This window comes from Pelobates fuscus, chromosome 1 (genome assembly GCF_036172605.1).
Source record: "Pelobates fuscus isolate aPelFus1 chromosome 1, aPelFus1.pri, whole genome shotgun sequence".
In the NCBI taxonomy this organism is placed as follows: domain Eukaryota; kingdom Metazoa; phylum Chordata; class Amphibia; order Anura; family Pelobatidae; genus Pelobates; species Pelobates fuscus.
In genome coordinates, this window is record NC_086317.1 from 496,595,396 (window position 1) to 496,620,395 (window position 25,000).

At 47.2% G+C, this 25,000-nt stretch overlaps 1 protein-coding gene across 1 annotated transcript in view; it reads left to right on the top strand.

Moving 5' to 3' along the window:
* Nucleotides 1-25,000, top strand: part of LOC134586281 (dynein heavy chain domain-containing protein 1-like) — a 246,596-nt gene that overhangs the window by 9,559 nt on the left and 212,037 nt on the right. The window contains exons 3-6 of the mRNA XM_063441768.1: nt 760-860; nt 1,164-4,197; nt 4,275-4,413; nt 5,084-5,267. Of these exons, the coding sequence (XP_063297838.1) occupies nt 760-860; nt 1,164-4,197; nt 4,275-4,413; nt 5,084-5,267 (3,458 nt within the window). The remainder of the gene's footprint in view (nt 1-759; nt 861-1,163; nt 4,198-4,274; nt 4,414-5,083; nt 5,268-25,000) is intronic.

The window sequence follows — 25,000 nt, forward strand, 5'->3', positions numbered from 1 at the left end:
GGAGCTTCCCTGGCAGTGTGGGAGCTCTTCTTGCAGCGTGGGAGCTCTTCTTGCAGCATGGGAGCTCTCCTTGCAGTGTGAGACTTGCCCTTGCAGAGTGTGAGCTCTCTTGGCAGAGTGTGAGCTCTCTTGGCAGAGTGTGAGCTCTCTTGGCAGTGTGAGAGCTGTTCGGGCACAGTAGGACCTGTCCTGGCAGTGTGGGGGGCATCCAGGCAGTGTGAGAGCTCTCCTGGCAGCGTGGGAGGTCTCTTTGTTGCCAGGGGGCTATCCTGGCTGTCTGGGAATTCCCTTTGGTTGTCTGGGAGCACTTGAGACTGTCTAAACAATATGCAAACTGTATACCTGGTTAGTTGGACAATAATAAAGTAACACTAACAGGATATACTAACTAGTGAAACATAGCTTCATATATCCGATAGATCAGACAGTGTTGGCTAGCTGGGATTGTTTTTTGGGGGGAGGTCAGTTCATATAATCTTGCTATAAACAAAGTTGTTTCAGCAGGCAGTTGTCATGAAACATCCAGGCATGATGTCAAGGAAAAGTGTAATATATTACATTATTTACAAAATACTGAAAAACAGCATCATTTTTATTTTTCATATCATTCACTGTCTATTACTGCTCCCCTATATCACACAGGTTGTATCTCTCTTTAACCAGAACTGTCTCTATATCCCTTAGATCTGTCTCGGTCTCTCTGTGTGTATCTGTCTCTAACACTTTCTCTCGGTCACACTAACTGTCTCGCCATCCTAGATTACAATCTGGGTCTCTGGATTCAGTTCCAGGAGAAATGGGTCTTTATTATGAAGGTCCTACATGAGATGGAAGTCCCTCTGCTATTTTCAGATAACAAGGTATGTTCTTTACTTTATAACGGTAGGTCAGACTGCACGCTATATGAGACATAAAATAAGCTGTGTGAGGCACTGTTTATATTAGGCATGGTAACAGATTTTATGAAGATCCAGTAATGGGTTATACAAAACCAAATAACAAACAAGACTTCAGTAAGATTTCTAGTGCCTTTTATCAGGTTACACGTGATCCATTCATAGCTTATAGAATATCAAGTGATAGGATTTGGGGTTCTATTAGTTAATTAGGTCATACAATGTAAATGAATGGTTTATTATTGGGTTCTTTATTTTGCCCTACAGTTGACGCAGTTCCAGATGGTTGACCAAGATTACCGTTCCTTTCTGAACAAGATGGTCCAAGATCCGCGAGTCATGTCCTTTCTCGGTCACACCCGTAGGAGACATGAACAGAACCTTCGTAGAACAGATCTTCGTTTTGATTTCCACGAAGGTATCAATGTGATGGAAGAGACATTGGGAGAAGTGAAGTATGTGCTTGACTCTTCACGATCTCTTTTCTATCGTTTTTTCTTTCTGGGTGACAAGGATCTTCTGAGCATTCTGTCAGCACCTGCAGAACCTAGAGCTCTCACTCAGTGTGCCTTAATCTGCTTCCCCAGCCTCAGAAATGTGCTCTATCAAGCTCAGACCACCCAAATATATGAGACAGCCATGGACAGTAGTCATATACTAGCCACAGGGATAGAAGGGAATTGTGGTGAGAGACTGAATTTAAGATTCCCAATCTGTGGAAGTCTAAGTAATACTTCATGGCTATTAATGCTAGACCAGGAATTGAGGGAAAGTGTTAGAAGTCAACTGGAACTTTGTTTAAGTGAGTATCGGAAAGTGGAATTCCTCAATCTCAAAAATTCTGATTTATCAAAGCAGTGGTCTGAACATTTGACTATCTATCCCTGGCAGTGCCTGGCAGTGAGCCAAGAGGTACTTTGGTGTGAACAGGTAGAAGCCCATATCTTCAGCCGTCAGGGAGCGTTGCTAAGAGAGAGATACAACAAGAAACTTGAGATCCTCGTACAGGTGCTGCGAGATTCTTATAGAGCACTCGGTCTCCCTAAAGAAGCCCTATGTCAGAGACAAGCTGTCCTCTCTAGCTGGATCATGCTCTGTTCTCAGCAGAGAGACCGCATCAGCACTTTGCTGAAAGGCAAAATTGACTCACTTGAAAGTTTTTCATGGGCCAAGATGATAAAATATAGAGCCCTCGCAGAACCTGAATGCACAGAGAACAAATTGCCCTGCCAAGTGAGTGCAAATGTTAAATGCCTAGGTGATATATCAGCAGGAGAATTGACTCCCCTAGTTTTTTTTGTGGATATCCTTAAGTTTCAGTTGCCATATGAATATGAGTATATTGGGCTAGAGAGTGGTACTATTTATGGTACATTCTCTGACAGATCCACATTGGGTCTGATTCTGGCATTGAAGCAATACCAGTGTGGTACTGTGATTGGCCAAGATGAGGAGAGCAGGATTCACACAGTAGTCGCTCTTGGCAAAGCCTTGGGACGCCATATTGTTATCCTAAAATGCTGGAGTGGAATAGATCTGGGCAGGTTGAGTCAGCACCTGCACGGCGCACTGCAGGGAAACGCATGGCTAATGCTGGATGGTGCACACAGGCTGAAAAGAGATGTTCAGTCATTACTGGGACAGCTTCTTTGCCAAATTCAATCCTCCTGTTATCTTCTGAAGTTTCCTGGGAGTATAAGCTCAGGGTTGAGCCCTTTGAATGAACAGTTTCTACCCAAAGTGATTGGCCACATTCAGTTTGAGGGAAGAACAGTTTCTGTGGGGCGAAGTTATGGCTGTTTCATGACTCTCCCTAACCTTAATTCTTCCAATGAGCTCCCATCCAGCCTATGCCTCGTTCTAAGGCCTGTGTCTTTACTTACACCAGACCTACGCTTTACTGCTAAACTAGCTTTGCTCACAGCTGGCTTCCAGAAGACTGTGTGCTTGGCCAGGAAGATCTCCTGCTTTTTCCAACTTGTGCAGGACTCAGGGCTGCTATCTCCAATCAGCTGTTGCCTTCTAGTGAAACGTGCAATCCACTTGGCTGCTTTCTTTATGAGAGCTACTGACGCATCTGATAGGACTGATAACGGTGACAGCATGCAGCTTAATGGAGGGACAGCATCTATAACAACCCCACAAGCTCATACTGGACAACATTTTACTCAAAGTCGCACTCCTGACTCACAGGAGGAAGCCTGTTTAATCAAAGCAATTAATGCCTCACCATTCTGGTCTGGTCTTTCAACTGCTGAGATCAATTATCTGAGGGGAATCCTCCAAAGTATCTTCCCAATATGTCCCCCTGTGGAGCCTTGTAATGAACATTTTGAGGGCACGCTCCTCTGTGCCATGAAGCTGGTCTTGCAGAGGTCTGGACTTGAAGCTCATGCAGGTCTCGATTGTAGTGCTCAGCAGCTTTTTAATGCTCTTCAGCACAGCACTGGAGTCCTGCTTACTGGCTGTCCTGGCAGTGGGAAAACTACATGTTGGAGAATGCTGTCACATGCTCTGAACCACCTTGCAAGCTGTGTAGAGCAGCCAGGAGCCACAGAAGAGAAAAACTACTCATGCAGTCCCCAAACTGTGCAAACCGAACATTTGTTCCCCAATAGCTTTACAATTAATGAACTGTATGGAGAGATGCACGATAGAAGCTGGAGACAAGGCATCTTCTCATCTATCCTAAGCAGAGTTCCTCAGGACCATAGAGCCCAAAAGTGGTTAGTACTAGATGGGTCATCCAGCCCACTTTGGGCAGAACCAATTTCTTTTCTTTTTGGATCTTATCCAGCATTGACATTGTCTAACGGTGAGCATCTTCGGCTTCCTGAGTCCATCAAGATTTTGTTTGAGATGGCAGACACATCAAACATTACTCCTGCTATGTCCACACTCTGTAGCTTTGTACACTGTGGGGGGGAGAACACTTGGAGGGCAATTCTAGCAGCTTTTTTATCCAAGCTGTACTTAAAATACAGATTCACCTTGAATACACTTAATCTACTTCAAAGTCTAAGTGACAGCTTGGTACCCAGCACACTTGTATTTCTGGAGTCATCCTGCACCTCTGCTCTATACCCTCATACTGCACAGTCTGCATACTCAACGCAAGGGGTACAAGAAGTCTCCTCTTTCTGTAATATCCTTCAAGCTTTGTTGGATCAATATCTACTACAGGATCATGTGTCAAGTAAAACATTTCAACCACAGGAAAAAACACAGGATCTCTCTGGAGAAACACAGGTACTGGGAGACCACAGAGAGGACCCAAGAGACCATGCACCCACAGAAGCTGGTGAGTTTACACTTTAATTAGTTGATAAGAAACTGTATTTATTGGTCACATTTAATCAGTTTTTCTCAATTTTACAGATCATACTAACAAACCGGTGAGAGAAATTTTAGACCTCTCCTCGTTTGACCAATATATTTCACCCCTCAATCACCATTTGGCACTATCCTGCTTTGTCTACTCCTTCATCTGGGGCTTTGCGGGACACCTTGACCCTAAGTAAGTATCATACTCTCATGACCATCCACCAATAGTATGACAAACTAACTATGAAACAACTCATGTCATGTCCACAATCAAGCAGTATAACAAATAAAACTATAATCCAAGCAACACTTAATATAAATTCACAATAATAAGGAGAATGAATTACACATTTGGGCAGGAGCAACTATAGAACTGTGCTGTCAACTATAGAACTGTGGACTCTATAGATAGTCTCTAGAACCTAGACTATCAACATATGTTCTCTTTTAAACGCAAACCCCTTGAAATACCTAAACAAATCCTAGAAATAATTTCTCCATAATTCTGTTTGCATGAACTCCAGTGTTGCAAACCTTCGCCTACCGATCCATGATCCTCTTTCACACACTCGTCTATAACCTTAATTTTCCATACCAAAGCATGGCCTTATTTCTCCTATCCACTCATGGCCCACTTTTTCCTGCCCACCTTTTGCTTCCTCCACTCTGGCTTTTTATTCTCCAATCAACATGGGCCTCCTTTATCCACATCTATTCATGATCTTGCTTCTTCTCGACAACCAAATAGCCTTCTCCTCCACCAATCAATGGTTCTTCTCTTCTTATGGTGTTTTTTTTTTCCTCTGCCAATAAATGTATCTCCTCCATTCAACTGACTACTCAACCTATTGTTTTTATTGTAGGCATCGTCCTCAGTTTGAAATCTTTTTGCGTGGGAGACTTTCAGATTATCTTTTACAAGTTAATATTCCCCTAAACGTGTCTATATTTGATATTTCTCTGAATCCTGAAGCAGGAGTTCTTGTTCCCTGTCCTTCACCAGCAACTCTGATGGAATCGATCAGAAGCAACCTTATTATGCCACAGGTAATGAGTTTTGTGAACTATTAATTATAGTTTTGGATTTGGAACATATTCCTTCATTCACACAACATTTAAAAAGTGACATATGTAGGACATGTTCCATCACCCACAGTGTTTAGAATGTAACATGTAGGACCTACTCCATTACCCACATAGTGTTTATAAAGTGACATGTAGGACATATTCCATCACTCACACAATGTTTAGAACCTGGCACGTGTAGGACATGTTCCATCACCCACCCAGTGTTTTGAATGCGACATGTAGGACGTGTTCCACGACCAACGCAGTGTTTAGAATGGGACATGTAGGGCATATTCCATCACCCACACAGTGTTTTGAATGCGACATGTAGGACATGTTCCACGACCAACGCAGTGTTTAGAATGGGACATGTAGGGCATATTCCATCACCCACACAGTGTTTAGAATGTAACATGTAGGACATGTTCCATGACGAACGCAGTGTTTAGAATGGGACATGTAGGGCATATTCCATCACCCACACAGTGTTTAGAATGTAACATTGTGATGGATGTCCTGATTTGTTTGGTGCAAGCCACAAGCTTGTGGCACCATTTTTGTGACTGTTTTCTATGTTCTTAGGTATCTCTGTATTACATGCTTCTGTGTATTGTGTACCTGTATTATACAGAGTCAGTATGCGTCTATATATGCAGCTGTGGGTCAACAGAGGGCAGCTCTCTATTCAGGCATAAAGTATAGGTAGGTGTGAAATGTATATTGTTGGCTAATCAAGTTAAATGCTGCACTGTGAGTGACCACCTGCTGTGGGAGAAAGCAAGTCTATCTTCTTCAGCAAAGGGCTGTTTTGATTAAACCAGAGATTGCTCTTAAGGGGCAGTGGATTCAATCAAGATAACCTTTTGTTGTCATGGTATATTGGCACAGGGGGAGGTGGTAACTAGTGTAAGGAATCACTTTGTTGCTTTGTAGTTCTTTTCCTGTGACCTGTTCTGTATTCCTATTGGTGGAAGTTTTGTGTAATGTTTATTTTACTGTATGCTGTGATCTTTGTAAGCTGGAACTGGATACAATAAATGGAGGCAGAGTGAGTCTGAGTTCTAAGGAGTTGCCGGGGTTGTCTCTTCCTTGAGGTCTAACAAGATATGGCTATTCATTGTCCTCTATAGAGTAATTACTAATAAGACTATTGCCAGAATACTGGATGGATAGAATATCATATAGTAACAAGATATCAGCTCAATATATCCTGTGTATGCTACCAAAGAGGAGTCATAGTGTTTAGTGGTGCAAGTTAGGTAAAAAGAATACCCACGGACGAAATATTAGGCTGTATCGTCCCAGACATGTAGGACATATTCCATCACCCACACAGTGTTTAGAACCTGGCATGTGTAGGAAATGTTCTGTGACGAGACCAATCTCGCCACATTGCATTGGAGGAGCCTGGTTGCTCGCCTGCTGCCTTTGGATTATGGACCGGCAGTTAAAGGGTTCATTTTACTGTGCAAAAAGATTTATTTCTCCCTTTCTGCACAGCCGTTCGGAAGATGCTATCTACCGAACAAACAGCCGTTTTTCAACCTCCCCAGAGCCGTTGGAAGCCGGCCGGCGCCGTTATTGGCCATCCAGAAGCTGGTGTGTGCCCTCCATCTACCTCCCTGAAGCCGCGGTTAACCGCGGCTTAACGAGCGTGTGCCGGCAATTGACCACCAATTGACCACCGGCAATTGATTATTACTGGGTGGTCGCGGTTACACCTAGCCGCCACACGATGGCGGTGTTCTGGAGCTCCCCGGGCAGCCAGCGCTTTTCTGCCCGGCTTTCATGCACCAAGCCCGGACACTTTTACGTGCAGGCACCGCTGAACCTCCAGCCCCTGGTTCTAATTCGTACTGATTTAACGAATGCATGTAAATTCGGTATTTTATGTTGGAGGAATGTTTTAACCCAGATAGCCATGCCATGGAGCATATTAGTGTAATTAAAGACTTTGGCTCCATGGCAATTAAACTGTATTCGTGTGGTCTGAGTGCCATTCACCTAATAATGTGCACTCAGACCTGAGCTATCTGGGGATATGTTAGATGTATATATTTACTGTACCATTTGTCCCATTATGTATTTTAAAGTGATAGTCTGTCTTTGTGTCCCCACGTGTGCAATGGAGTTTTGCCTTGTCCTGGGAGATAATTGAATTGCTTCTCAATTATCTCCAGGGCAGAGGGGAGGAAATCAGGATGCATTGTGGGGATGTTTTACTTCTGTATGTCCTGAAATGCTACTTGTCTGTCCATTGTTACAGTCTTCCATCTGGTCCCCTAGGGGAGTGTCCACCAGGTGGGAGACCTGCATAAATACAGGGGCAGGTAGCCCTCAATAAACAGACCACTGCTTGACCCTCAACACGGAGCCTTGTCTCGTTCTTGGGGGGATTCACTGTATGCTGATAGAGACTGATTGCCAGGAGTGTAAGCCGCTTGGGAGCTTTTCCTGTTCGTCTGCTAGCAGCTATTCGTGAGGTTCCAGTTCGGGAGTTTGGAGTGCTACCTTATTCCCTTGTATGCAGTTCGGGAGTTTGGTGCATTCACTTATATCCAATTCGTGAGTTTGGGGCATTCTACAATAGCTGTGCCTGTCTGTGAAAAGGGGATTATCGCCTAAACGATTTTAACCCCTTGTCTGCTGAAACGGTCCGTTACATGTTCCATCACCCACCTATGGTTTAGAACCTGACACGTGTAGGACATGTTCTATCACCCACACAGTGTTTAGAACCTGACGAGTAGGAGATGTGCCACCCCCCACAGTGTTTGGAATGTGACATGTAGGACATATTCCATCACCCACACAGTATTTAGAACCTGGCATGTAGGACATATTCCATCACCCACACAGTATTTAGAACCTGGCATGTAGGACATATTCCATCAGCCACACAGTGTTTAAAACGTGACATTTAGGACATGTTCCATCAGCCCACGTAGTGTTTAGATAATGGTAACAGGTAAGCAGGCTCTTTGCTGTGATGCTATCCTAAAACTATATTATAGTATATTTTAAAGTAACAATTTTGTAGAGGGACTGCTGCTAAACTGTTAATTCCCCTGGTTTCCCTGTTGTGTATGTGTCAGGGCTCCTCTTCCCCTAACTGTCGGCGAGCGGCGTCCTCTCTGCTTGACGCGCCGCTCGCGTCCTCCTCCTCTCCTCCCAGGGGCAGCATGTATAACGCTGCACGCTGGGAGCTGGCACATTTATCCGAACGTCGGGGTCACTAACGTGACCCGGTGTTAAAGCAACAGCACAATAATCACAGTGGGAGGTATAAATATCCCCCAGGTGTGGTTGTTTATTCTGATTGGAAGTTATCCAATCAGAATTAAGCACAGGATTTAAATACTTACTGTAGCGGAGCGGCAATATTAAATCCCACGATCTCCGCTGGTATTAAGGGTAAATCCACAGTCAGCACTGAAAAGTAAGGCAATATCCCAAATCCCCCAGCGGCAGTGTTATTTGTTGGGAATTGGGAGCCCAGTCTCCAGTCCCCAGCGGCAGAGTGTCCAGCAGGGAATAGAGAGCCCAGTCTCCTTTCCCCAGCAGCAGGATTCTGTGTTGGGAGGAGAGACAGTCGGTCTCCCTCCGCAGCGACTGGAAGTATGTATGGGAGAGGAGATTGTTACCACCTCTCCCCAGCGGCAGATTATTAATGTACAGGGAATAGAGAGCCCAGTCTCCATTCCCCAGCGCCAAACTCCAGCGCAGCAGCCTGGCATTCTCCCCAGCCACACGGTGCAGCCACACCAACGGGTTGTGATCTGTGAGTAAGGAAAAAGGTTGTCCATACAAATACGGCTGCAACTTTTTGAGGGCCAACACCACGGGCAGACATTCTTTCTCAATGGCGGGATGCTCTCCGCCATCTGCTCCAACTTGTCTCAGCACTGCTCCCAATCCAAACATTGAAGCGTCTGTGTGGACAAGAAATCTTTTAGTTGGATCAGGAGCAGCAAGTACAGGGGCATTAGTTAAAGCAGTCTTTAGTTGCTGGAATGCCTGATCACACTCTGGGGCCCAGACAACCTGTCGAGGAAGGTTCTTGCGGGTCAAGTCAGTCAAGGGTTTGGCTAGGGCACTATAATTGGGCACAAATTTTCTATAGTACCCTGCAGTACCTAGAAACGTTAGCACTTGGGTCTTTGTCCTAGGGGTGGGCTACGGCTTCAATTTTGGCTGGTTCGGGTTTCTGTTGCCCGCTCCCCACCCTGTGGCCCAAGTACTGCACTTCTGCCATCCCTATATGGCACTTGCTAGGTTTCAGTGTAAACCCTGCCTCTCCGATACGATCCAGAATGGCTCCTATGTGTTGTAGGTGCTCTGCCCAGGTTTGGCTATATATGGCGATGTCGTCCAGGTATGCGCATGCATATTCCTGGAACCCATCCAATAGCCGATCTACCATCCACTGAAAGGTTGCCGGGGCGTTTTTCATCCCGAATGGCATTGATGTAGAATTATTGAAAATCTTTATTTTATTGAACCTGTATTGAATTATTGTACTAACTCCATTTTAATCTCACATAACCTCACATTATGACAGACCCTCCATTTTGTCTACATTACATGACAGAATTTCCTAACAGCATTTAGTATAATGAATAGAGACTGTATTTTCTATAAAGACATGACTAACCCCGGAATTGCTGAATCTCCTGTAATTTGCAACATAGTCTCTCTGAAGGCCATGAGAAGCTGGCCTAATGAAATGTTCTATTCATAAAAGAACCCTGAACCTGACTACGAGACTGACATCACTAACTACGCAAAATGACGCCCAAGCCCCCCTTTCCACCGAGTAAGCCTCGTGCTGGGAAAGATGGCGCTTGAGCCATCCGTCCACACCCGTGTCCAGAACAATACCACCTCTCGGTGGGAGGACACCTAGCTAACCACTTAGTTTTTGAGCCAATTAATCATATTGATGGGTGGACATTGACATAGCCACTTAACAATGAATCCAATTAATGATGTTTATTTACTGATATCTTGATAATCAATGATGATGCAATTTCGCTCTTATAAGGGCCTGCGAGCCCGCTTTTCTGCAGATGCTAATAAATTTCCTCGAAGTTATTTTAACCTGAACTCCGTGTGTCAGTGTGAATTTACTTCTGCGTATACGCAATTTAATCATCTCAGATTTGGACAGGAACAGATAGACATTTAAACATATTTGTTTATTTCTAAATTTATCTACATCAGCATGACCCGAAATTGATGCAGGCCAAACGGGGTGACAAACGCCGACTTGGGGATGGCATCCTCGACTAGTGGAAACTGCCAGTATCCCTTACATAAATCTATAGTAGTGAGATACTGGCCCCGTGCCATCTTATCCAGCAGCTCGTCTATCCGGGGCATCGGATAGGCATCAGACATCGTTTTGTCATTTAGCCTCCGGTAGTCGACACAGAAACGTGTCGTGCCATCCTTCTCAGGTACCAGCACTACCGGCGATGCCCAGGGGCTATTGGAAGGTTTGATAACCCCTAGCTGCAACATCTCCTCAATCTCTTTCTTCATATGTGCCCTGACTGCTTCAGGGACACGAAATGGAGTCTGCCGCATAGGTAGCTGTCCCGGGGTCTCGACTCGGTGAGTGGCTAGCGGAGTGTACCCAGGCAAATTGGAGAAGGTGGCTCCTTTAGCCACAATCAACTCTTGTACCTGGGCACACTCCTGAGGGCTTAGCCGCTCTCCCAGCTGAACTCCCTTGGAGGGCTCTGTCTGTTCTTCCTGTTCTAATAGGTCAGGTAGGGGCAGATTCTCCTGATCCTCAGAGGCTGAGGTGCATATCGCCGCCACGTCCTCTACCCTCTCATGGTAGGGTTTGAGCATATTCACATGGAGCATGCGTCTCTTCCCTACCCCTGAGCAGGGGCCAATCACATAGGTGGTGTCACATCTCTGTTCCACCACCTGGTATGGGCCTTGCCAGATGGCCTGCAGCTGGTCTGTGCGGACGGGTTTTAAATTCAAAACCTTTTGTCCCACCTGAAAGCTGCGGTCTCTGGCTCCCCTATCGTACCAGCGGCGCTGGCGTTGTTGGGCCGCCTGAAGGTTGGTGCGCACAGCCTGAGTTAGCGCCTCCAGGCGGTCCCGGAACTCCAGCACGTAAGATACAATAGGGGTCTCATCTGGGCTATTCTCTCCCTCCCAATGCTAATTAGGTCTAACGGCCCTCGTACCCTTCTCCCAAACAGCAATTCGAAAGGGGAGAACCCTGTCGACTCTTGGGGTACTTCCCTATATGCGAAGAGAAGATGGGGTAGAAAACGCTCCCAGTCTTTATGGGCCTCTCCAAACGTACGGAGCATCTGCTTCAGAGTACCGTTAAACCTTTCGCATAGACCATTGGACTGGGGGTGATACACGGAATTTACTATTGGCTTAATGCCACATATCCTCCACAGTTGTTGGGTGACCTCAGTGGTGAACTGGGTGCCCCTATCAGATATGATTTCTTGGGGAAACCCCACCCTGGAGAATATTTTCATTAAGGCCTCTGCCACAGTTTCGGCATGAATATTGGAGAGGGCTATGGCCTCGGGGTATTGGGTGGCGTAGTCTACTACGGTTAATATATATCTTTTCCCGGAGGGACTGGGCTTGGGTAAGGGGCCCACTATGTCTACGGCCACCCTACTGAAGGGTTCTTCAATAATGGGAAGAGGGCATAACTTGGCTTTGTGGCGGTCACCTCGCTTGCCTACTCGCTGGCAAATGTCACATGAGGTGCAGTACTGCCTCCTTAGAGATCCCTGGTCAGAAAAAGGCCTATATCGGGTACGTGTCATCCCCAGATGCCCAGACAAGGGGATGTCGTGAGCGATCCTAAGCAGCTCTTGCCTATACTTCTGGGGGACTACTAACTGTTTGGTCGCCACTGTGACCGACCCCCCCACTTCTCTTTCAGCAATGCGATAAAGTAGCCCTTTCTCCCATGTGTACCGCTCCCCCTCTAACCCGGCCTGAATGGTGCGTACTCTGTCCCTGTATATCTGTAGCGTGGGGTCTAACTTCACCTCTGCCTCGAACTTAGTGGGGGTATCCCAGGTCATACGTGTCGTGTGGGGGTCATGGTCTCTCACCTGAGCCTCAGAGTGTGCTTGTGGAGCCATGGTGCGCGCCTGCTGCCGGGTGGTCACTGGATGGGCTTCCTGATGTGGAGTCTGGGGTATAAAAGCAGAGGTCATCTGACCCAAGTCATTCCCTAGCACAACATCCGCTGGCAAGTTCTGCATCAGGCCCACCTCTACCATGCCCTCCCCCGCACCCCAATCCAAATGTATTTTGGCAGTGGGTAGTCGGTACACTGCTCCCCCTGCCACTCGTACTGCCACTGATCCGCCGGTGTGTGCTGAATCAGGAACCAAATGAGGTGCTATCAGGGTTAAAGTAGCTCCTGAATCCCTGAGCCCCTGGACTTCTTTCCCCTCCAGGGTCACTAGTTGGCGATGATGCTGTCTGTTATCCGTGGCTCGAACCGAAATCACCTCATGCAGGATTCCCAGGGGTTCTTCGGCTTGAGCGCTCAGTACCTCTTGAGCGGCTGGCTCCATCTGGTAAGGGTGGGCAGCAGCCCTTGGGGCCAGGTTCTGTCGGACTTGGTTCCATGCCTGTCTGCTCCGGTTCTGGGTGCACTCACGTGATATATGTCCCCACTGCTTGCATGTGTGGCACTGGATGTTAGCCCGGCCATTATATTGGGAGGGAGGTGGTGGATTCCCCTGCGTTGGTCTAGACAGTGGTGCTGTTGGGCCGGTAGGCGTTAAGGTACTCGGTTGCATGGCTGTTCGAGGATACTTCCTAGTTAGGGGCCCGTGATGCCTCCTAGCATCAAAATGCTGGTCGGCTAGCCGGGCCGCTTCAGTTAGGATGAGGGGTTTTCGATCTCTCACCCATTCTTGTGCCTCTGGAGACAAGCCATTAAAGAATTGTTCTAACAGCATCAGCTGTCGCAGCTCCTCCATAGTGATGCTTGATCCAGCTTGTGCGCCCACTCGGCATGCATAATTTTCTACGGTTTGCGCAAGCCTCTGAACTTGCGCCGGAATGCCTCCGGGGTAATGGCATATCTTTCTAGAATCGCCCTTTTTACTTTTGTATAATCCTTGCTGTCCTCTCGGGGTACAGCGCGGTAGGCTTCCGCTGCCCTACCCAACAGTTTGCCTGCCAGTAGTGGTACCCATCCTCCCAGTTACAAGTCATGCAAATCACACAGCCTCTCAAAATCTTGCAAATACCCGTCAATCAGCACGGTCATTATCTCCATGGGAACTGGCTGCAGCAGAAACTCCATCCTGGTTCTCAGCTCTCTCTGGTATGGGGTCTCTTCCATGGCTGGTGGAGGTGTAGCGCTGCGAGCTCTGTCTCCCTCCATCAGTTCAGCAATCAGCACCGCTTTGGATTTATTGCTGGCTACTTTACCCCTGGCTTCCAGTAGCTCCTTTAATGTCTGCCGTTTCAATGCAGCATAATCAATCTCCATTCACCTCGTTGTTCGGTTCTTTGTTCCATACGAATTGCCCTTCACTTTTCTTGTTCGGTAGTTTCAATTTACACGAACACCGCTTTTCGGCTATAAGGTTGGATCCTGTCGCTTGCCACCAATTGTAGCGGAGCGGCAATATTAAATCCCACGATCTCCGCTGGTATTAAGGGTAAATCCACAGTCAGCGCTGAAAAGTAAGGCAATATCCCAAATCCCCCAGTAACCGGACGAAACACAGTGCTGGGAGTCAACTGAGGTCTTTATTCACAGCTTCAAGTATTTATGCAAGTCCCCATGCAAGGGGTTTCCTTACTGACATAGCAGGGGTAATACAGTAGGGGACTACATGGGGGACTTAACATTTGGAGCATTTCTCCTATCAGGCACTGCTGCACGAGAGGGACACTCCCACCGAAATACACCATTAAGTGGATTATCCCTCCGTGCAGCAGAACCGGCAATTCACATGAAAATCTATAACTTCAATAATATTCACTTTATTTGCACGAACGGACGTTCGGTAGATAGCTGGGGTCTGAGTACACATTTCGTGAGAGTATCGCTCAGATCCCAGCTAAAATGACCGAACGCCGCACGAAATACACTTTATTACTAAAATCGTCTGAAAGTACCGAACACCGATGGGGAACCACAATAGGGAATCCAAGGGAATCCATTCACCTCCCGAACAGGGACCACCTCGAACCCTCATTTAGAATTTTTTTTTTTTTTAACGGTCGCACCTTGTAACGAGGTGTCAAAACCGCAAACCACAAGGGAAGCCTCGGCACATGCCTCGCCTGTGTGGCATCCTGTTTGTTAGATGAACGCCATCCAGCAGGAGCATTCGTGGATTGCTTCCCACCTCGTTCGGTTCTCGAACGAGGACCTCCCCAGTGCCCCTTGGAGTGTTCGCACCAATCAATTAGAACATTGGCAACTCGCAACATAAGTGTGAAACCACAAGGGAAGTAATTAATGAGTGCTTCCCTGGGTGGCTGCCGTTCCTATAGATGGGCGTCTGCAAGGGGGAGCATTCGTGTCCCGAATGGAGACGCTTCTCTTGCCTGGTTTCACCCAGGGACCCTGCGAAGGAGGCTGTTTGTGGCAGTGACTGTTTTGGGGGTCTCTGAGATTGGTGGGGACACTCTTTGGGGACAATGGCGGTTTGGCGTGCTTTCTGTAGCTGGGAGCCAAAGAGGCGGGTAGCTTTCCCGTGCTGGGGCTCCCGGGTACAGAGGCTCACTAGATGAAGACTCCTTGTCCCTAGAGGTGGGGAGCCCTGAGGATGGGTGGTGGGAACAGGGGGCAGGATGTGTGATCCACCCCTTGCATGGGGAAAAATATAAAGCCAAGTGTGACTAATAAAGTTGTTATACCTCTGGAACTGTTTCTGGGGGAAAATGGGTCTCTTTATTCATTAATAGTGGAGGTAACCCGCCGGGTTACCTAAGGACAGCTACAAATTTCCCTCCTCTTATTTAATTTTATTTTTTATTTATTTTTTGTTCTGTATGTAAAGTAAATCTGCTTATCTTAAAGTGGCTATAACTATTACATTTTACTTATTTTAAGTAGGTTAAAGTGGCCAATGGTAGCCCCAGCAATGGACACGCATGTTGGTTTTATCTCTAATATGGATTTCTGTTTATGATTGATGAGGTCAAGTGAGAAGGAACCAATAGAGAGAATAACAGAAGAAGCTCTATTTATATATTATCTATTTAATAAATATGGAATATACATCAACATATACAAATACATTTTAATTTTTTCTGCTCTTCCTGTTTTTCCCTCTTTTTCTAACTTTATCTGTGAACCAAATGGTGGGTGTGAGAAAACCAGCAGGGATTTTGTGATTTTTCTCTGGACATTCGTTTATTTTTACCTCATTCATTTTTTTTAAGCAATATTGGTTCGGTAGATTAAAACTACTGAACACCGACCACCCTCCTGGCTCATTAACTTCAAAGGGGAACCGTCAATTAAGCACTCTCTCGGGGTGGCCGCCATTCGTATAGCCGAACACCACGTGGCAGAGGAAACGGTGGCCATCTTGTTTGCACGAAACGAGGCAGCAGGACTTGGTCGTCGAGTGTCTGTGTAGCGGTACTTACCCTCTCCAGGGGCCGGCCGGGGTCCTCTCTTCTCGCCGCGCGCGGTCCTGCGCGAGCCGCGCGCGGCTCAGCCAACGATAAGATCAGTCAGGCGGGCAGTGACCGCGAGAAGCGGTCACATGTCCCGCCCGACACTAAGAGCGCGCCGCGCGTCTCGGGCGCGCTCTTAAAGGGACAGTGGGAGACTAAATTAGAATCAGTCTCCCATTGGCCCCTGTCATGCCACGTTCCCCATACACTCACGTTTTGGGGGCGTGGATACGACAAGGGCCAATCAAAGTGAACATTAGGGTATTTATACTCACCTGTTTCCTTTGCTCCTTGCCCTATCGTGGTTTCTGTCCAGTTCCCTTTAGTGCTTGTATCGTTCAGTTGGTTTTTTGGTGCTTGACCTTGGCTTTGTTCCTGACTCCGCTCTCTCCTTATCCTTGCTTGCTTATCCGCTGTTTTGTCCTCTGTGTACCAGTCCTCGGCTTGTTCTACGTTACGCTGTCTCTCAGTTCCCTTGACCTCGGCTTGTTCTAGACTCTGTCTTTCTTTCTCGTCCTAGTCCGGCCATTCTAAGGTCCGGTAAGACGAACCCTGGTTTCTTGTCTCTTGACTATATGTACTATTCCTGCGTGTTGGGGTATATTACCGTGACATTACGATAGGGCCATGGACCCCGCAGGTTTAGGACAACATATGGCCACTCATGAGGCTAGATTCGCAGAACAGGATCACCGTATGGATCAAATGGCTCAAGCCATCCAGACACTGTTATCCAGATCAGCTCCGGTACCTGTACCTGCGCCTCCTGTAAACCCTATACCAGACACAGCTAATATGCCTAATGCTTCAGCACATCTAACCCCGCCACCTAGGTATGGAGGGGACGCTAAGACATGTAGGGGATTCCTTAATCAAGTGGAATTCCACTTTGAAATGTACCCACGTTCATTTCCCACTGATAGATCTAAGGTGGGTTTTCTTATGCACCAGCTTACGGATAAGGCACTAGAATGGGCAAATCCTATTTGGGAGGCTAATGGGCCTATGGTACACGACTTCAATAGCTTCCTCACAGCGTTTCGTAGAACATTTGACACGACTAAAAGGTCAAAAAATGCCGCCAGGGCATTAATGAGAATTAAGCAAGGATCTAAATCTGTAGCCGATTATGCTATTCAGTTCCGTACCCTTGCCTCACAGGTAGATTGGACTAATAATGGGCTTACTACTGCGTTTATGGAAGGTCTGTCTGAAACTATGTTGGATGAGGTAGCAGCTAAGGACCTCCCTGTACCCCTGGAGGACCTGATTGACTATCTTATCGATATAGATAACAGGATCCGTGACAGGTTATATACCAGGTCCAGAAATAGACGTTTTGTTCCCGTTAACTCACCTAAAGCTGAGACTCCCGAGGGATCTAAAGGTTCTGAGGAGGAACCTATGCAGTTAGGGGTTGCCAAACTTACTGACGCTGAAAAGCTTTATAGGAGAAAGGAGGGACTTTGTCTTTATTGTGGTAGGAGGGGTCATATGAGACAAGAATGTCCCGTGCGTCCGGGAAACTATCGCACCTAAGACCGTATAGAGGACTGGCCTTGGGTGTGACATCACAGTCCTCACATTTGCCTCTTAATAAATTACTTCTCCCTGTTTCCCTGCACCTTGGTAGTAACTGCATAGCAGGGAATATACTAGCCCTGGTTGATTCCGGAGCGGCCGAAAACTTTATTGATTCCAGTTTTGTCAAGGAGAATAACATACCCACCAGAGAGAAGGAAACACCCTTGGCCGTTGAGGCCATAGATGGTAGACCATTATGCTCTCCAGTTATCACACATGAGACTGTTCCACTACATATGTCTACAGGGGTGTTACACTCTGAGACCATTCGGTTTCAGATCATTACTTCTCCTTCCTCTCACCTCGTGTTAGGGTATCCTTGGTTACGTACTCATAATCCCACCATTGATTGGGAGTCAGGACAAATAGTTTCTTGGAGTGATTCTTGCCAAGAGTCTTGTATTGTTAAAATCACCCCTTTGAATTCTACTAATATTCCTCCCGTGCCTACGGTCATACCCCCTCAGTACCTGTCTCTTAAGTCTGTTTTTGATAAAAGGGAGGCTGAAAAATTGCCACCTCACAGGCCTTACGACTGTGCTATTAATTTACTACCTGGTACGATGCCTCCCAAAGGGAGAATATATCCTTTATCTCCTCAGGAGAATCTGGTTATGGAGGAATATATTAAGGAATCTTTAGAGAAGGGATTTATAAGAAGATCCTCTTCCCCGGCAGGGGCGGGTTTCTTCTTTGTATCTAAGAAAGATGGCGAATTAAGGCCTTGTATTGACTATAGGGGCCTTAATAAAATCACCGTCAAAAATGCGTACCCCATACCTTTGATCACAGAACTATTTGATAGGCTTAAACATGCCACAGTTTTTACTAAATTGGACCTTAGGGGTGCTTACAATCTCATACGTATCAAAAAGGATCACGAATGGAAGACCGCTTTCAATACCAGGAGTGGCCACTACGAATATACTGTGATGCCCTTTGGCCTTTGTAACGCCCCAGCAGTTTTTCAAGAATTTATTAATGATGTCCTACGTCAATATATACATACATTCGTTATAGTATACTTGGACGACATATTAATTTATTCTACTGATCTACAGACTCATCACATGCATGTTAAATTAGTGTTGAGAACTCTTCTGGTTAACGGTCTCTATTGCAAACTCGAAAAATGTTCATTTGATCAATCTGAAGTCCAATTCTTGGGTTATATAATCTCTGCCAAGGGTTTTCGTATGGATCCCAAGAAACTGTCTGCCATTATGGAATGGCCTCTACCTCAGGGTTTGAAAGCCATTCAGCGTTTTCTGGGGTTCTCAAATTATTATAGGCGTTTTATTAAAGGGTTTTCTGCCATTGTAGCACCTATAACCAGAATGACCAAGAAGGATGGTAATACTCATGTCTGGAAACCAGAAGCACTCGAGGCCTTTGAATTCCTGAAGGCTTCATTTGCCTCTGCTCCTATTTTACAGCATCCTGTCTCTTCACTGCCCTTTATTCTTGAAGTTGATGCTTCTGAGATAGGGGTAGGTGCTATCTTGTCTCAAAGAGATTCACCTGAAAAGCCGTTACACCCTTGTGGCTTCTTTTCCAGACAGATGTCCAAAGCAGAGAAGAATTATGATGTAGGCAATCGTGAACTCCTTGCTATCATTTTGGCGCTCAAGGAATGGAGACATCTGCTAGAGGGTACTAGGGATCCCATCCTCATTTTAACAGATCACAAAAACCTCTCCTATCTCAGTGAAGCAAAAAGATTGTCTTCTAGGCAGGCCAGGTGGTCTCTGTTTTTGTCTCGTTTTAATTACATAATCACATACAGACCAGGTGATCGTAATACTAAAGCTGACGCTCTGTCCAGACAATTCGAGACTACTGACAAACTCGAGGTCGATGTTACCCCTGTCATTCCGCCTGACAGAATAATAGCTACTACTGTTCTTTCTATTTCGTCTTCCCTCTTACAAGCTATTCAGGCTAAACAAAACTTGGCTCCTGGGGAGAGGCCTGCTGATAAGCTATTCGTTGATATACCGGAGAGACGAGACATCTTGTCATTATATCATGACACTAGAACTGCTGGACACCCTGGTATTTCTAAGACATTCTCAGCAGTTTCTAGATATTTCTGGTGGGCTTGCTTGCGCAAGGACGTCACCGATTACGTTAATGCCTGTAGTACTTGTGCCAGTATGAAGTCCTCCCACAGAGTTCCTTGTGGGTTGTTGCATCCGTTGCCCATACCTGAGAGGCCGTGGTCCAATATATCCATGGATTTTATTGTTGAATTACCTCCCTTTAATGGTAAAACTGTCATCCTGATGATTGTGGATCGTTTTTCTAAGATGGCTCATTTTGTGTCTCTTGTCAAATTGCCATCATCCAAGGAACTTGCCTCTATCTTTGCCAGGGAGGTGTTTCGGTTGCATGGTATTCCCACTTCGATCGTGTCCGATAGGGGTAGCCAGTTTATCTCCAGATTCTGGAGAACGTTTTGTACAGAGATGGGTATCTCCCTCTCGTTTTCTTCCGCCTACCACCCCCAGTCTAATGGAGCTGCTGAACGTGCCAACCAATCTCTAGAGCAGTATCTTCGTTGTTTCGTGTCCCACCATCAGAACAATTGGGCTGACCTTCTTCCTTGGGCTGAGTTTGCTCGTAATAATGCTGCTCATGAATCCTCCGGTAACAGCCCTTTTTACGTTGTTTATGGCCGGCATCCCGTGGTTCTTCCAGCTGCATTCTCCTTACAGGGCATGCCAGCTCTGGACGAACATTTGGCTAGTCTACGTAATACTTGGGAGCAGGTTCAGTGTTCTTTGGTGGCTTCAGCTGCTCGCCAGAAGGTTCAGGCAGACAAGCATCGCAGGGCGGCTCCATCCTATGCTGTGGGGGACCGGGTTTGGCTTTCTACTCGCAATATTCGTCTTCGTGTGCCTTCTATGAAGTTGGCCCCTCGTTTTATTGGTCCTTTTCGTATCTTGCATGTGGTTAATCCTGTCTCGTATGCATTGGATCTTCCTAGGAATCTACGCATTCCTAACGTGTTTCATACCTCTTTGTTAAAACCCCTCCTGTGCAACCGTTATACTCGGCATGTCCCTCCTCCTCCTCCGGTTTCTGTGGAGGGCCATGAGGAATTTGAAGTGGCGGCTATAATTGACTCTCGTTTTCTTCGGGGTTGCCTCCAATATCTGGTACATTGGAAGGGCTATGGGTCTGAGGAACGCAGTTGGATTTCCGCTGACGCTGTTCACGCTCGTTTTCCTGCCAGGCCTGCTCCTCCCCGCCCGGTGGGCGTGTCTTCAGGGGGGGGTACTGTAGCGCTACTTACCCTCTCCAGGGGCCGGCCGGGGTCCTCTCTTCTCGCCGCGCGCAGTCCTGCGCCTGCACGAGCCGCGCGCGGCTCAGCCAACGATAAGATCAGTCAGGCGGGCAGTGACCGCGAGAAGCGGTCACATGTCCCGCCCGACACTAAGAGCGCGCCGCGCGTCTCGGGCGCGCTCTTAAAGGGACAGTGGGAGACTAAATTAGAATCAGTCTCCCATTGGCCCCTGTCATGCCACGTTCCCCATACACTCACGTTTTGGGGGCGTGGATACGACAAGGGCCAATCAAAGTGAACATTAGGGTATTTATACTCACCTGTTTCCTTTGCTCCTTGCCCTATCGTGGTTTCTGTCCAGTTCCCTTTAGTGCTTGTATCGTTCAGTTGGTTTTTTGGTGCTTGACCTTGGCTTTGTTCCTGACTCCGCTCTCTCCTTATCCTTGCTTGCTTATCCGCTGTTTTGTCCTCTGTGTACCAGTCCTCGGCTTGTTCTACGTTACGCTGTCTCTCAGTTCCCTTGACCTCGGCTTGTTCTAGACTCTGTCTTTCTTTCTCGTCCTAGTCCGGCCATTCTAAGGTCCGGTAAGACGAACCCTGGTTTATTGTCTCTTGACTATATGTACTATTCCTGCGTGTTGGGGTATATTACCGTGACAGTCTGGAACTAAATCGGACACGCGACTTCCCGAACACCGCTGAAAATATATGAACGCCTGCTTCCTTTTGTTGCCGAACAGCTCCACCTGGAGCCCGAAGCATCCCAGAGTCAGCATTCATCACCTCATTTGGGCTGTACCAATTCAAGGTTATGCCCTTTGGGATGAAGAATGCCCCGGCTACGTTTCTGTCAGGGTACCTGAGGTCTCTACCTCCGAGAGAGGTAGAGACTTAGACGTTTATCCGTCCGGACGCCATGTTTCTCCTGTTCCTCGCGGTCGACCCGTTCACATAAACGCCGGCCGCGAGGGAGTTACTTCCTTATGTAGCATGGTGTCCGGAGACCGACGTCATGATGCCAATCCGGAACGACCTGTCACTCAATCCGTTGGAGACCAATCAGGACTCGTCGGAGGCGTGTCTATCCTCTCTAGCCAGGGTATTTAAACATACTTCGCCCTGTTGCTCATTGCCCTGTCGTGGTTCTAGCCTGTCTAGTCACACAGTGCTCTGGTGTTTTTCAGTTATCCTTTTGGTTACGACCCGGCTTGTTTGACTTACTCTGTTTACCTCTGTTATCCTTGACCCGGCTTGTTACTCGCTTACCTGTCCTCTCGTTCCCTCGACCTCGGCTTGTCTCTGACCATTCTCTATACTCTCTGTACGTTAGTCCGGCCATTCTAAGGTCCGGTATACGTACCCTGTACCTGTTTGTACTTTGCGTGTTGGATCCCTGACCCGATCCTGACAGTTTCAGCGGATGGCTGACCGACTCCTGGAGGGATTTCAGGACTTCGCATGTGCCTATCTGGATGACATAGCCATCTACAGTAGCACACCTATAACATGTCTCCAGGGTACTAGAGAGAATTCAGGCTGCAGGGCTTACTCTCAAGCCTGACAAATGTCATGTAGGTATGGCCGAGCTTCAGTACCTCGGGCAAAGGGTGGGTTCAGGCAAACAGCGGCCTGAACCCGCCAAAGTAGAGGCTATTGCCAATTGGCCGCAGCCTCGCACCAAAACCCAAGTGCTAGCATTTTTAGGGACGGCAGGGTAATACTGGAAATTTGTCCCGAGTATAGAGCCCTGGCCAAACCCATTACTGACCTAACTAAAAGGCCCTTCCCTTTGGTCCCCGGAGTGTGCAGAGGCGTTTCAGAAATTAAAAATGGCGCTTAGCGAGGCACCTGTGTTAGCCGCCCCAGATTATAACAAACTGTTTCTTGTGCACACAGATGCCTCCATGTTTGGGCTGGGAGCCGTGCTAAATCAAGTGGGGGATGAGGCAATGGTTCACCCAGTGGCATACCTTAGCCGAAAACTACTACCACTGGAGGTCAGTTACACCATCGTGGAAAAAGAATGCTTAGCTTTGGTATGGGCCCTCAAAAAACTCCAACCCTACTTGTACGGCCGCCCATTTACTTTAATGACTGACCACAATCCCCTAGTTTGGTTGAACCGAGTAGCCGGAGACAATCCTAGACTATTACGCTGGAGCCTGGCCTTACAACCGTACAACTTCACTATGCAGTACAGAATGGAAATGCGGACGGTTTATCTGCCAAACAAAGTTGGAACTATAACATTGACTTTTACCGGTTATTCCCTAGCCAACCCGGCAGGGTCTAGGTGGGTATGCCGACCCATGAACTAAAGGGGAGCAGTGTGAGAAAACCAGCAGGGATTTCATGGTTTTCTCTGGACATTTGTTTAGTTTTACCTCATTCGTTTATTTTATGCAATATTGGTTCCGTAGATTAAAACTACCGAACACTGACCACCCTCCTGGCTCATTAACTTCAAAGGGGAACCGTCAATTAAGCGCTCTCTAGGGGTGGCCGCCATTCGTATAGCCGAATGCCACGTGGCAGAGAAAATGGCAGTCATCTTGTTAGCACGAAAGGAGGCAGCGGGACTTTGTCGTTGAGTGTCTGGAACTAAAATTGGACACTCGACTTCCCGAACATCGCTGAAAATATACGAACGCCTGCTTCCTTTTGTTGCCGAACAGCTAGGAGAGCGCCATTTGGTAGTTTGGTTCCCACGAACAAGGGGAACAATTGCTCCTATGAGCCAGGAGGCTCCATTCGTGGGTTATTTAGTTTATTTGACATTTTCAAAATTGACCGACCGCACACACTGAATTTGTGGAACTATTTTTGGCAGGAGCCTCGTGTGCGGTCGGTGACTTAAGACTTCCACACTTTCACCGATCTGGGTGAAATTTGAATATGTTGGTCTCCCAGATCGGGGCTATCAGGGGATATGTTATTTTTGGGGATACCCTAAAGTTAAAGGGGTGTTCTGGGTTTTGGGGAAAATGTGTTCACTTTGCCTGTGTCAGGATCGGGACAGGGATCCAACACGCAGAGTACAAACAGTAGCCAGATACGTATACCGGACCTTAGAATGGCCAGACTAACGTAAGTAGTACAGTATAGAATGGTCAAAGACAAGCCGAGGTCGAGGGTAACAGAAGACAGGTAAGCGAGAGACAAGCCGAATCAAGGGTAACAGAGATAAGCAGAGTAAGGTAAACAAGCCGGGTCAAAACCAAAAGGGATAATAGAATACACAAGCACTGAGTGACTAGAACAAGCTAGAACCACGACAGGGCAATGAGCTAATGAAAGAAGCTCTGTTAAATACCCTGTTCAGAGCAGTAACCACGCCTCCAAGGCGTCTTGATTGGTCCTGCAGCAATTGACTGACAGGTCGTTCCGGGGGAGTGTCCTGATGACTACTTCCTGCCTAGATGCTGTAAAAGGCAGTCACTCCCTCGCGGCCGGCCTAGCATGACCGGATAGACCGCGGGGAAGGGAGCCATCAGGCCGTCTGGATGGAGGAACAGCTAAGTCTCTACCTCTTTCGGAGGTAGAGACCACAGGTACCCTGACAGTACCCCCCCTCTCAGATACGCCCACCGGGCGGAATGAACCGGGACGAGATGGGAAGCGAGAGTGATACGCCCTGCGGAGACGGGGAGCATGAACATCCTCCTGAGGTACCCAACTCCTCTCCTCAGGACCATATCCCTTCCAATCAACCAGATATTGTACTCTCCCCCGGGAGATTCGAGAATCAATAAGAGTTAACCTCATACTCCTCCTGACCCTCCACCTGAACGGGGCGAGGAGGGGCTATTGTGGAGGAAAATCTGTTACATATGAGTGGTTTCAGCAATGAAACGTGAAACGAGTTCGGGATGCGTAAGGTATTAGGAAGAGCTAAACGATACGCAACTGGATTGATACGGGTCAGCACCCTGTAGGGTCCAATATAACGAGGAGCGAACTTCATGGATGGCACTTTTAAACGGATGTTCCTCGTGCTCAGCCATACCCTATCACCTGGAACAAAGACCGGGGCCGCCCTTCTACGTTTATCAGCGTGTTTCTTAACCAACATAGAGTTGTGCACAAGGATTTGTCGAGTTTGATCCCACAACTTCCTCAAATTGGCAACATGAACATCAACCGACGGCACCCCCTGGGAAGGAGAATCCGAAGGAAG